The sequence below is a fragment of the Bufo bufo genome, chromosome 5, assembly GCF_905171765.1.
Source record: "Bufo bufo chromosome 5, aBufBuf1.1, whole genome shotgun sequence".
NCBI classification, from domain to species: domain Eukaryota; kingdom Metazoa; phylum Chordata; class Amphibia; order Anura; family Bufonidae; genus Bufo; species Bufo bufo.
The window spans coordinates 139,370,139-139,382,752 of NC_053393.1; the positions used below are offsets into that span (position 1 = coordinate 139,370,139).

The window sequence follows — 12,614 nt, forward strand, 5'->3', positions numbered from 1 at the left end:
TTTAATATATGCAAATGAGCCTCTAGGAGCAATGGGGGCGCTGCCATTACACCTAGAGGCACAGCTCTCTCTGCAACTGGAAAGCTGGGTGATGGGATAAGGAAAGCCGGGTGCAGAGATGGGGAAAGCGGGGTGCTGACATCAGGAAAAGCTGGGTGATGGAATAGGGAAAGCTGGGTGATGGGATAGGGAAAGCTGGGTGATGGAATAGGGAAAGCTGGGTGATGGAATAGGGAAAGCTGGGTGCTGTGAGAGGGAAAGCTGGGTGATGGAATAGGGAAAGCTGGGTGCTGTGAGAGGGAAAGCTGGGTGATAGGATAGGGAGAGCTGGGTGATGGATTAGGGAAAGCTGGGTGATGTGATAAGGAAAGCTGGGTGATGAGATCAGAAAAGCTGGGTGCTGACATCTGGAAAGCTGGGTGCTGACATCTGGAAAGCTGGGTGCTGTGAGAGGGAAAGCTGGGTGCTGTGAGAGGGAAAGCTGGGTGCTGACATCTGGAAAGCTGGGTGCTGTGAGAGGGAAAGCTGGGTGCTGTGAGAGGGAAAGCTGGGAGCTGACATCTGGAAAGCTGGGTGCTGTGAGAGGGAAAGCTGGGTGCTGACATCTGGAAAGCTGGGTGCTGTGAGAGGGAAAGCTGGGTGCTGACATCTGGAAAGCTGGGTGCTGTGAGAGGGAAAGCTGGGTGCGGACGTCTGGAAAGCTGGGTGCTGTGAGAGGGAAAGCTGGGTGCTGTGAGAGGGAAAGATGGGTGCTGACATCTGGAAAGCTGGGTGCTGTGAGAGGGAAAGCTGGGTGCTGACATCTGGAAAGCTGGGTGCTGTGAGAGGGAAAGCTGGGTGCTGACATCTGGAAAGCTGGGTGCTGTGAGAGGGAAAGCTGGGTGCGGACGTCTGGAAAGTTGGGTGCTGTGAGAGGGAAAGCTGGGTGCTGACATCTGGAAAGCTGGGTGCTGTGAGAGGGAAAGCTGGGTGCTGACCTCTGGAAAGCTGGGTGCTGTGAGAGGGAAAGCTGGGTGCTGACCTCTGGAAAGCTGGGTGCTGTGAGAGGGAAAGCTGGGTGCTGACATCTGGAAAGCTGGGTGCGGACGTCTGGAAAGCTGGGTGGTGACGTCTGGAAAGCTGGGTGCTGTGAGAGGGAAAGCTGGGTGCTGTGAGAGGGAAAGCTGGGTGCTGTGAGAGGGAAAGCTGGGTGCTGTGAGAGGGAAGCTGTGACATCCCGGTGAATGACTTCTGTCACTGACAGGCTGCGCTCTGGGGAAGGGAACATTAGACCTGACGTACAATCCGAACGTGCGATTTGTTTCTATTGTAAAGGGATCTTCTCTCGGGGATGGCAGGGTGAGAGTGCCCGGCCCGCAGACTGGCTGGCAGACTGGCATCCCGCTCTCTGACAGACCGAGTCTTCCCCTGTCCCGATGGGAGGACGTGAAACTTGAGCCGAGTAGTTTGGGGCCGGACCGGTGATTGGCCGCTTCCCGGCGGTCCCTCCCAGGACAGTGCTGGGACTCGGAGGAGCGGAGGAGCCTCCCCCTGCACCTGACTATTTACCAGCAGTGTGTGCAGCGGCCGCAGTGTCCTCCATCCAGTGCAGCCCGCACACCATGCTGTAGGGTCTGGCGGCCAGCACGGACCGTTACTTCTCCTCAGCACTGAAAATGCCGCGCTCCTTCCTGGTGAAGAAACACTTCAACTCCTCCAAGAAACCCAACTATGGGGAACTGGACAGCCATGCAGGTGAGGGCACTGGACAGTAGGCAGGACTACAGGTACATGGGACTGCTGCTGGCATATGCACTGGACAGAATACAGGACTGGCACTAGTGCAGGCTACAGGTACATTACATGGGACTGCTGCTGGGATATGCACTGGACAGTATGCAGGACTACAGGTACATGGGACTGCTGCTGGCATATGCACTGGACAGTATGCAGGACTACAGGTACATGGGACTGCTGCTGGCATATGCAGGACTGGACAGAATACAGGACTGGCACTAGTGCAGGCTACAGGTACATGGGACTGCTGCTGGGACCACTCCTCAGATATACACTGGATATTATACAGGACTAGAGCAGGCTACAAGTCCTGTATTACTTATATTACTGTGCATGTACATGGGACTGCTGCTGGGACCACTCCTCAGATCTACACTGGACACTATACAGCACTAGAGCAGGCTACAAGTCTTGTATTACTTATATTACTGTGTGCATGTACATGGGACTGCTGCTGGGACCACTCCTCAGATATACACTGGATATTATACAGGACTAGAGCAGGCTACAAGTCCTGTATTACTGTATATTACTGTGTGCATGTACATGGGACTGCTGCTGGGACCACTCCTGGGATACACACTGGACACTATAAAGGTCTAGCACTAGTGCAGACTACAAGTCCTGCATTACTGTATATTACTGTGTGCATGTACATGGGACCGCTCCTTATATATACACTGGACAGTGTACAGGACTAGCACTAGAGCAGGCTGAGGCTGGACGGAGAAAATGACAGCATGCTTCACTGTATATTACTGTGTGCATGTGCATGGGACTGCTGCTGGCATATGCACTGGACAGAATACAGGACTAGTACTAGTGCAGGCTACATGGGACTGCTATTGGGACCACTCCTCAGATATACTCTGGACAGTATGCAGGACTAGCACTAGAGCAGGCTGAGGCTGGACGGAGAAAATGACAGCATGCTTCACTGTATATTACTGTGTGCATGTGCATGGGACTGCTGCTGGCATATGCACTGGACAGAATACAGGACTAGTACTAGTGCAGGCTACATGGGACTGCTATTGGGACCACTCCTCAGATATACTCTGGACAGTATGCAGGACTAGCACTAGTGCAGGCTACAAGTCCTGTATTGCTGTATATTACTGTGTGCATGTACATGGGACTGCTGCTGGGATATGTACTGGACAGTGTACAAGACTAGCACTAGTGCAGGCTACAAAGTGGCAGCATGCTTCACTGTATATTACTGTGTGCATGTACATGGGACTGCTGCTGGGACCACTCCTCAGATATACTCTGGACAGTGTGCAGGACTAGCACTAGTGCAGGCTACAAGTCCTGTATTACTGTATATTACTGTGTGCATGTACATGGGACTGCTGCTGGGACCACTCCTCAGATATACTCTGGACAGTGTGCAGGACTAGCACTAGTGCAGGCTACAAGTCCTGTATTACTGTATATTACTGTGTGCATGGGACTGCTGTCTGGGACCTCAGACACACTGGACAGTATACAGGACTAGCACTAGTGCAGGCTACATGACAAGTCCTGGGGCTGGAAGGAGAAAGTGACAACACACTACCTTAGTGTATATTACTGTGTGCATGTACATGGGATTGCATAGAGACACTGAGTTTGTCATTTGGCACAATTCATCCTGTCATCACAATGGTTTTCCATAGGACAGCAGATTACTACAGTACATGATGACAAATCCAGCTCTGCTAGGTCTCATGTATGTATATTTTCTTTGTCACCTGCGTACAATACTTATACGTTGTGTCTTTCCTTCCACGCAGCAGTTCTGATCTCACCTTTCCTGTATGAGAGGTACCCGGTGGCCGTCATCCCACAAGCAGACCTCCTCAGCTCCGTCGCCTACAGCCCTATCACAGTATGGACCAGCCTGCTCCCCCCTCCCCTACCCAGTGACTTGTCGCCCCTCTCCGGTTACCCCTCGTCGCTGGGACGGGTCAGTCCCCCCCCTCAGTCCGACACCTCATCCAAGGACCACAGCGGCTCTGAAAGTCCCCTCAGTGACGAGGAAGAGCGGCTCCAGGCTAAACTGTGCGACCCCCATTCCATAGAGGCTGAGAAGTTCCAGTGCAGCCTGTGCACTAAAAGCTACTCCACCTTCTCCGGACTGGCCAAGCACAAGCAACTGCACTGCGATGCCCAGGCAAGGAAGTCCTTCTCATGCAAGTACTGTGACAAGGAGTACGTCAGCCTGGGAGCCCTCAAGATGCACATCAGGACCCACACCTTACCATGTGTGTGCAAGATCTGTGGGAAGGCCTTCTCCAGGCCCTGGCTACTGCAGGGACATATCAGGACGCACACTGGTGAGATATAGACTACTCGTATAATATATATATATATTATATATTTGTATATGTATGTGGAAATCCTGAGCTCTACCCTATTACAATGCCAATCATTTCATGTAACTGGTCCATGATATGTCAGCAGAAACCAGGGAGGATCATTATCTCATTATTTGCTACAACTGATCAACATCTGCCCATACTTTCTCCATGTTCTGCTCATAGATGATAATTCTGCTCTTGTGGACCCATTAGATAAGAACGACTGTAGTGTTTATATCGGATCTGCAAATGTCCAAGGTGTCCAACTGTACTTAGAGGCCCCAGGAGAAGTTCCGTCATGCTTACTCACCAGATCTAGGACAGCATGGAATATGGAAAATGTCCTATGTGGCCAGGACATGCAGAGTCCTGTAGTTCTACAGCTGGTCTATAGTGTAGCAGGGTACATATTATATCCATTTCTCTACCCTCTCATCTACTTCACTCAATTTTCTGAGGAGTAGATTGATATGTCTATGGGAACACCTGGAGAGAACATGCTCCATACACATGTTGTGGTCAGGGGGTGATCCCATGTCAGTCATTGAGGCACCATGCTTACAGATCAGCACAGATTGAGGAAACTGTACATAGATGTATATATAGATGTGTGTATCTTATATCTTGGTTTTCCCTTGCAGGAGAAAAACCTTTCTCATGCCCTCATTGCAACAGAGCATTTGCGGACAGGTCGAACCTGAGAGCCCACTTGCAAACCCATTCAGATGTGAAGAAATATCAGTGCAAAAGTTGTTCCAAAACCTTCTCCAGAATGTCCCTGCTCCACAAGCACGAGGAGTCAGGCTGCTGTATAGCGCACTGAGCCTTTCCAGTCTACACATGTTTACCAGGACTACCAAAAGCTCATTCCAGGTTCTTGCCAAAGGTATTTTACCTCTTCTGACCAATGCAACCCAACCAAGTCTTCCAAGCGTCTTCAGCAGTCAGAGATGAAAAGATCCAGATGGACCACAGGCTTCAGTTATCTCTAGACCTTTCTTGCCTTAATCATTTCAGCCGGATAGTATTGGTGACTTTCTTCCACAATATCTCAGGTGCCTTCTAGGCCGTACGTGTGTCTTCGCGTTGTACTGATAGGACAATGGACCTTCTCCTAAGACTTTACACCATGCAAATGTTCTTGCCAATCTCAGCGGAAGCCAAACAGAATCCATGCCTTACGACTTGTGCGTTCATTACGACTGGACTTTTCTGCACGGTTAAAAGTTTTATTATGGGAGCAAGTGCAAAAATGGGGGTTTACCAGAGGGCAAAACTTTAGCTTCTGAAGTGCACAAAGAAAATGCTCTGTCCATTTTCAGCCTTCTCGGCGTAAACCCTTCTGTGCCTTTTTTTTATAATAGTTTTGTAAAATATGTGAATATATTGTAAATTGTTCTATTTTTATATGTGTGTAGAGTGAGTGGGCGCGCGTCTGTGAGGAGTGAGAATGCATCTTTTTCTAGACTTTTTTAATAAATGAAATTGTTTTGGATATATATTATTTGTAGTTTTCGTTTTATATTGGAGGGGCTGGAAGAAGCCATTGACATTGCTTGTAATCAGGTGTCCATAAATCTTGGATGGCTGTCAGACAAGCAGCTATTCCCCCCCAATCCCCCTCAGCACTTGCATGCTCGGCATGGACAAGCACGGATGTGTTCTTAGTATCCTAAGTCAAGTTGTGGTTGCTACATGACTGCAGTGATCCCTAATTAAACTAATCAGACCGCTTTGTTTAGTCGGTCTGTATTGTTCATGGGTGCCATTAACTATTTAGACAGAAGAAACAATGCGACATGACCACGCCGTGTGGTCGTACACTAAATAGGGAAAGCCTCTGGTGGCAACACTTCTGGTGTAGGCTTATCCCCCACGAGAACTCGATTGTTCTTGGTATCTCAGTCTGGACCCCGCCATAGACATTAGATGGTCGGGTTCGGTTGATGTTCATCTAATCTGTATGGCCACCTTAAGGTCAGGGCTACATAGCAACTTTGGTTGCACAAGATCAAGTCCCTTGCAAGTCGCACAACCCAAAAAATGTGTGGCTTGCTGTTGCATCGAAGTCGCATGACTGTTTTAGGGTCGTGCGAGTCGTGAGATTTAGGATTTGCATCACACTGGTTCTGCGGGCTACAGATATTGCTGAGCGATCCTCCTGATAGCTCATCAGTATCAGCACCCCCATCGACCAGATGTTTTGGGCTGCCGCGGCATCAGAAACTAGCCGTCTACGGAACTGACGCAGAAAGTTCTGTACACTGTGTAGTTTCTGGAGCCGACATACTTATTTATTTAAATGGGAGCTTAGCTGCAATACCCCAGGTCGGCCACTGCACAGTGTATGGCGCTGTCTGCCTCCAACTCCTCACACTATATCGATTACGGAGGCGCGGCAGCCCAATATTGATGATCAGTGTTGGCCAGTTTACATGGTTCGCCCGCGAACATATGCGGGCTGCCATCTTTTTTCACAAGTCCGGCGAGGCACAGGTAAGCCCTTACCTGTACCGCGAGCCGGTCTGAAAACAAATGCGGTCACCGGGAGCAGGCAGTTCCGAGAACAGCCCGATAAAGGCCCTCGATGGCTGTTCTCGGAACTGCCTGCTCCCGCTGACCGCACTTGTTTCAGACCGGCTTGCGCACAGGCACAGGTAAGGGCTTACCTGTGGCTCGCCGGACTTGTGAAAAAAGATGGCAGCCCGCATGTGTTCGCGGGAGAAACCATGCGAACTGGCCATCACTGTTGATGACCTATCCGATGAGCTATAAAGCGACCACATTCACCAACATTACTTGCGATGTTGCAGGGCGACCTTGTGATCTTGGTGTCACATGATTAAAAGTAGCCGTGTCGCCCTAGCTGATTGCCAGCTTAAAGGGGCTCAAATCTGAAGAAAAAAAATGTGAATTTAAATTCAATGAGACGAGGAGACTCGCGACATAAAGTAGTGATGATGGGGCGGACAAGTTACAGTCAGTAAACCTACACCACAGTCAGGCTGTGGGGGGGGGGTACGCTATATTGCTGCACAGCGCATTGTATAGGTGCACATATTACTAATGTTCATGTGCGCTGTAATACCCTATAATACAGAGATATAGATTTAACAAGTATATTAATGTATACAAAATCACATGTATACTGTCTCACTTGTGACGCCACTTATCAGACCTGACAAAGTAGGTGGCCCTGGCTTTCAGTTTTTCTAATTGACATGTCTTTATGGTGAGATGACAGGTGACATTAGTTTGTCACCTCTTTGTAAGCAGTATATTGGCAACACCTGCCTTACTGCCAAAACCACAGATATTGGAGATTTGCCCACTGGGTGGATCCAGATTTTAGTTGGCTGATTGATCTTGTGATATTGGACTTACCTTGACAGGTTGGACCTCAACATTAGATATTTGTAGGCAGATTTTGAAGGAGCTGTCTGACATCATGGGGTCCAGCAGACCCATGGCCGAAGACTGCAACCAATGTGAACGCAGATGGCTACTTTCACACTGGCGTTTCTGGGTCCGCTTGTGAGATCCGTTTCAGGGCTCTCACAAGGGATCCAAAACGGATCAGTTTAGCCCCAATGCATTCTGACTGGATAAGGATCCGCTCAGAAGGCATCAGTTTGGCTCCGTTGCGCCTCCATTCCGCTCTGGATGCGGACACCAAAATGCTGCTTGCAGCGTTTCGGTGTCCGCCTGATGAAGTGGAGCCAAACGGATCCGTCCTGACTTACAATGTAAGTCAATGGGGACGGATCCGTTTTCACTCACACAATATGGTGCAATTGAAAACGGATCCGCCTCCCATTGACTTTCAATGTAAGTCAAAACGGATCCGTTTGCATTATCATTATCCATTTTGTTCATGGTAATGCAGACGGATCCGTTCTGAACGGATACCAGCGTTTGCATTATAGGTGCGGATCCGTCTGTGCAGATACCAGACGGATCCGCACCTAACGCAGGTGTGAAAGTAGCCTTAGGATCCCCGACCCTTCTCTGTGCCCCTCCATTAGCAGCGCCTCTGCTGCTGCAGTGCTGGAATAACATAAGCTTCAGGGAAGTCAAAGCTGGCAGCTACTGTATCCCCAAAATTAGATTCCCATTTGAAATATATTAATAGAGACTCCTATAAACTTTAATAGACGGGACAATCCTTATAGCCATCATTTGTCATCTGAGGCTGGTGACATTATAATACAATATAATATTTATTACCTGCAAACTGTGGAGCGTAATAGAGCGTTTTGAGCAGAAATACTCTTCCCATCATCTCTTCCCTCTATCTGATGACATTTAAAGGGGGTTTTCTGATTTCCTCAAGATAGGCCATCAATATCAGATCAGGAGAGGTCTTAGGCGACTTTCACACCAGCGTTTTTGCTGGATCCGTCCTGGATCAGCAAAAACGCTTCCGTCATGATAATACAACCGCCTGCATCCATTATGAACGAATCCGGTTGTATTATCTTTAAAATAGCAAAGACAGATCCATCATGAACACCATTGAAAGTCAATGGGGGACGGATGCGTTTTCTATTGTGTCAGAAAATGGATCCGTCTCAATTGACTTACATTGTGTGTACGGATGGATCCATCTTGGTCCGCAGGAAGTGCTCAACCCCATATGCAGTGGTGCATCTATACCGGGGGGGGGGGGGCAGATCCTGCACTTGTGGTCCGCTGCTAATGGCAATCCACAGCAAAAATGCATACAATGGAGGATGCCTGTAGCGGACCACAAGTACCACAATGGACATCCTACACAGGATAGAAAATGTGTGGATGTGATAAACAGTAAAAATAATATAACAATAACAAAGACAGGTGCACTCTGCGGTCTTACTAAGCCCTCAAACTGGTGTAAAATTGAGAGATTAGCCAACATATCCTAATGGGAGGACATGTCTGAGCCTGAGCACCGTGCCAAGGTTTCTCAAGTAGCTCGGGAGCTAACGCTAAACCTACCTGGGCCGTATGGGCAATACCAGGAGCCAGTGGGCGAATTACAGGTGCGCAAGGTCCGACTCACAGCAATCTCCCAGTAACCTCCAGCATGTGACCATGCATACAATGGGAGGAGGGAGAGAGCTCTGAACCCCACCCAAGACTGGCTGATATAGCCCTGGCCTCACATGTGCACCAGAATGCTGCCTGTGGATGGAAATGAAGGCACATTCAGACTAGGAGTTTCTACACCTCCAAAAAATTCAATATACAAACTACAGATTGGTGTGGTATTAAAAAGCAGGAAGTGCTCAACCCCGTAAGCAGTGGTGCATCTATACCGGGGGGGCAGATCCTGCACTTGTGGTCCGCTGCTAATGGCAATCCCCAGCAAAAATGCATACAATGGAGGATGCCTGCAGCGGTCCACAAGTACCACAATGGACATCCTACACAGGATAGCAAATGTGTGGATGTGATAAACAGTAAAAATAATATAACAATAACAAAGACAGGTGCACACTGCGGTCTTACTAACCTTCATACTAGTGTAAAATTGAGAGATTAGCCAACATATCCTACTTGGAGGACATGTCTGAGCCCGAGCACCGCGCCAAGGTTTTTCAAGTAGCTCGGGACCTAACGCTAAACCTACCTGTGCCGTATGGGCAATACCAGGAGCCAGTGGGCGAATTACAGGAGCGTAAGGTCTGACTCACAGCAAATTCTCAGTAACCTCCAGCATCTAACCATGCATACAATGGGAGGAGGGAGACAGCTCTGAGCCCCACCCAAGACTGGCTGATATAGCCCGGGCCTCACATGTGCACCAGAATGCTGCCTGTAGATGGAAATAAAGGCACATTCAGACTAGGAGTGCACCTATCTTTGTTATTGTTATATTATCTTTGCTCCCCTTCTCCTGGTTCCTCCCCTGTCCACTTGGGTTTTATCACCTGTGGCTTCCAGGCTGGAATCAGTTGTACTCTAGCCTTTTTTGGTGCTGGAGCTTTGCTCCTGTCCTGGGTGTTTTATCTACCAGTCCTTGAGGGCCACCTAGTGGGACATCGATGTCTCTCCGATGTCATCCCGATGTTTCCCCGTGTCACCTCCCCTTTCTATTTTGTTTCTATGTGTGGTGTTGGTATGGGTTGGTGTTTGATGTCTAGTCGTTTTTACATGTCTGGTGTTTGTTGTCCAGCATGTTTGCTAGACATCCCCCCTGTCTATCTGTTGTTGCCTCCGGAAGGCCCCGGTTGTTGTTGTTGCCACGGCCACGTGTCTTTGTTGCCACGTGTTGCTTCTGGGCTCTTACCTGCCAATTCTGTAGTTGTGCACTGCCTGTCCCTTTTCTTGCAGCTATGCCATTGAGACTCCTGTTCATCCATGTCTGGGATGAACAGGTTCTCTCAGTCCTTTCTCTATTTGAGGGATTATCAGGGCAACTCAGGGTCCGAGGTTCCTGGCTATGAGCCGTCCTACCATCCAGGTCGGCTCATATGGTGAGGAGTCAGGGCAAGGATTAGGGAAGCAATAGGAAGTGACCTGCTCCCTTATCCTATCTCTGAGGCCTAGTTGCTAGGAAAGAGACAGGCAGTGAACAGCTATAGAATTGGCAGGTAAGAGCCCAGAAACAACACGCACTTACCTGCCGCGGAAACAACGACAACCGGAGCCCCATGTGGAAAGGATGCATGGCGTACCCCGGCAGAGCTGCACACTGACTTGTGGTTCCCCCTCCGGGAAACCCTGAGACCCCTTCCGGAGGCAACAACAGATAGACAGGGGGGATGTCTAGCAAACATGCTGGACAACAAACAGGACAGCGATACAGATGGATGCTGCGAGGCAGGGGAGGGAGAGGCATCTCCCTTCCCCGTTCCTCTGATAGGCTGCAGGCACTAGGCCTGCAGCTTATCAGAGGCAGGTGCAGGCGGCGCGATGATGTCACAGCCTGAGTCGTACAGCAAGGGACACAGGCCTGCATCGCATTGCTGCCAGCCTGATGGAGGTAAGTATAAGTGTTTATTTTTTTTTTTATATGGTATAATACTTGTTACTGGCACATGATTGGGGGTATGGCACTTTTTACTGGCACATTATTGGGGGGGCATCTATGGGGAGCATTTCTTACTGGCACATGATTGGGGGCATCTATGTGGGGCACTTCTTACTGGCACATGTTTGGGGGCATCTATGGAGCACTTCCTAGCACATTATTGGGGGGCATCTATGGGGGCACTTCTTACTGGCACATTAATGGGGGCACTATGGGGGCATCTACTGAGGCCACAAAGAAGGGGTTTTTATATGGGGGGCTCTGTATAGGGGCATTTTATACTGGGACACATTATGGTGGGTACTATGGGGAAGGGGAGTACTATAGGGTCATCTACGGGGGTACAAAGAAGGGGTATTTTATACTTGCAAATTTTTGGAGACACTGAGGGCATCTACTGGGGCACTATATATGGGTCATTTTATACTGGTACATTATGGGCGGCACTAGGAGGAAGGGGGGAGAGGAGCACTATGGGGCATTTACTGGGGGGCACTATATAGGGGTATTTTATATTGGCACATTATGGGGGCACTATGGGGACATTAGCTCCACTGGGAGCATTAAAAGGGGGTATTTTTTGCACTGGCAAAAATTATAAGGGGGCATTTTTTGTACTGTCACATTATAAGGAGAATTATTACTACTGGGGGGCATTATGGTGGGCTTTATTACTACTGGGGGTCTATAGGAAACATGATTACTAGTATGAAGATGAAGAAAATAAGAAAATCCCTTTATTGTCCATCAGTGGGGAAATTTTGGCATAACAGCATCAATCACATTCACAACAGGAGCAAAATAAGAGTAATTAGAAATTAAAGAGTAAAATACAAGAAAAACATAACACAGAATTGACGTAAAAAATTCACTACTGGGTTTCTTGGAACAGTGGTGGTTATAAACCTTAACCACTGCTGGGAGGAAGGACCTCCGATAACGTTCCTTCGTGCACCTAGGATGCAGCAGTCTGTCACTGAAGGAGCTCTCCAGCTCCACAACAATTTCGTGCATGGGGTGGGAGACATTGTCTAAGGCTACTTTCACACTAGCGTTCGGGTGTCCGCTCGAGCGCACCGTTTGAAGGGGCTCACGAGCGGCCCCGAACGCATCCGTCTGGCCCCAATGCATTCTCAGTGGAGGCGGATCCACTGAGAATGCATCCGCCTGCCAGCGCTCAGCCTCCGCTCCGCTCAGTGAGCGGACACCTGAACGCTGCTTGCAGCGTTCGGGTGTCCGTCTGGCCGTGCGGAGGCGAGCGGATCCGTCCAGACTTATAATGGAAGTCAATGGGGACGGTTCCGCTTGAAGATGACACCAAATGGCTCAATCTTCAAGCGGATCCGTTCCCCATTGACTTTCAATGTAAAGTCTGAACGGATCCGCTCAGGCTACTTTCACACTTAGAAAATTTTCTAAGTTTTAATGCAGACGGATCCGTTCTGAACGGATGCGAACGTCTGCATTATCGGAGCGGA

At 49.1% G+C, this 12,614-nt stretch overlaps 1 protein-coding gene across 2 annotated transcripts; it reads left to right on the forward strand.

Annotated features, from left to right (window-relative positions):
- The first annotated feature begins 1,276 nt into the window (after positions 1 to 1,276).
- On the forward strand, positions 1,277 to 5,361 carry SNAI2 (snail family transcriptional repressor 2). Of its 2 annotated transcripts, none has more exons than XM_040433008.1 (3): positions 1,277 to 1,734; positions 3,558 to 4,097; positions 4,763 to 5,361. In XM_040433008.1, the coding sequence occupies exons 1-3, from the start codon at positions 1,656 to 1,658 to the stop codon at positions 4,942 to 4,944; spliced, it is 801 nt and encodes a 266-aa protein (XP_040288942.1). In that variant the 5' UTR covers positions 1,277 to 1,655; the 3' UTR covers positions 4,945 to 5,361. The 2 variants fall into 2 exon arrangements, with proteins under 2 accessions (XP_040288942.1, XP_040288940.1); XM_040433006.1 differs by having other exon boundaries at positions 1,288 to 1,734; positions 3,555 to 4,097.
- The last annotated feature ends 7,253 nt before the right edge of the window (positions 5,362 to 12,614 follow it).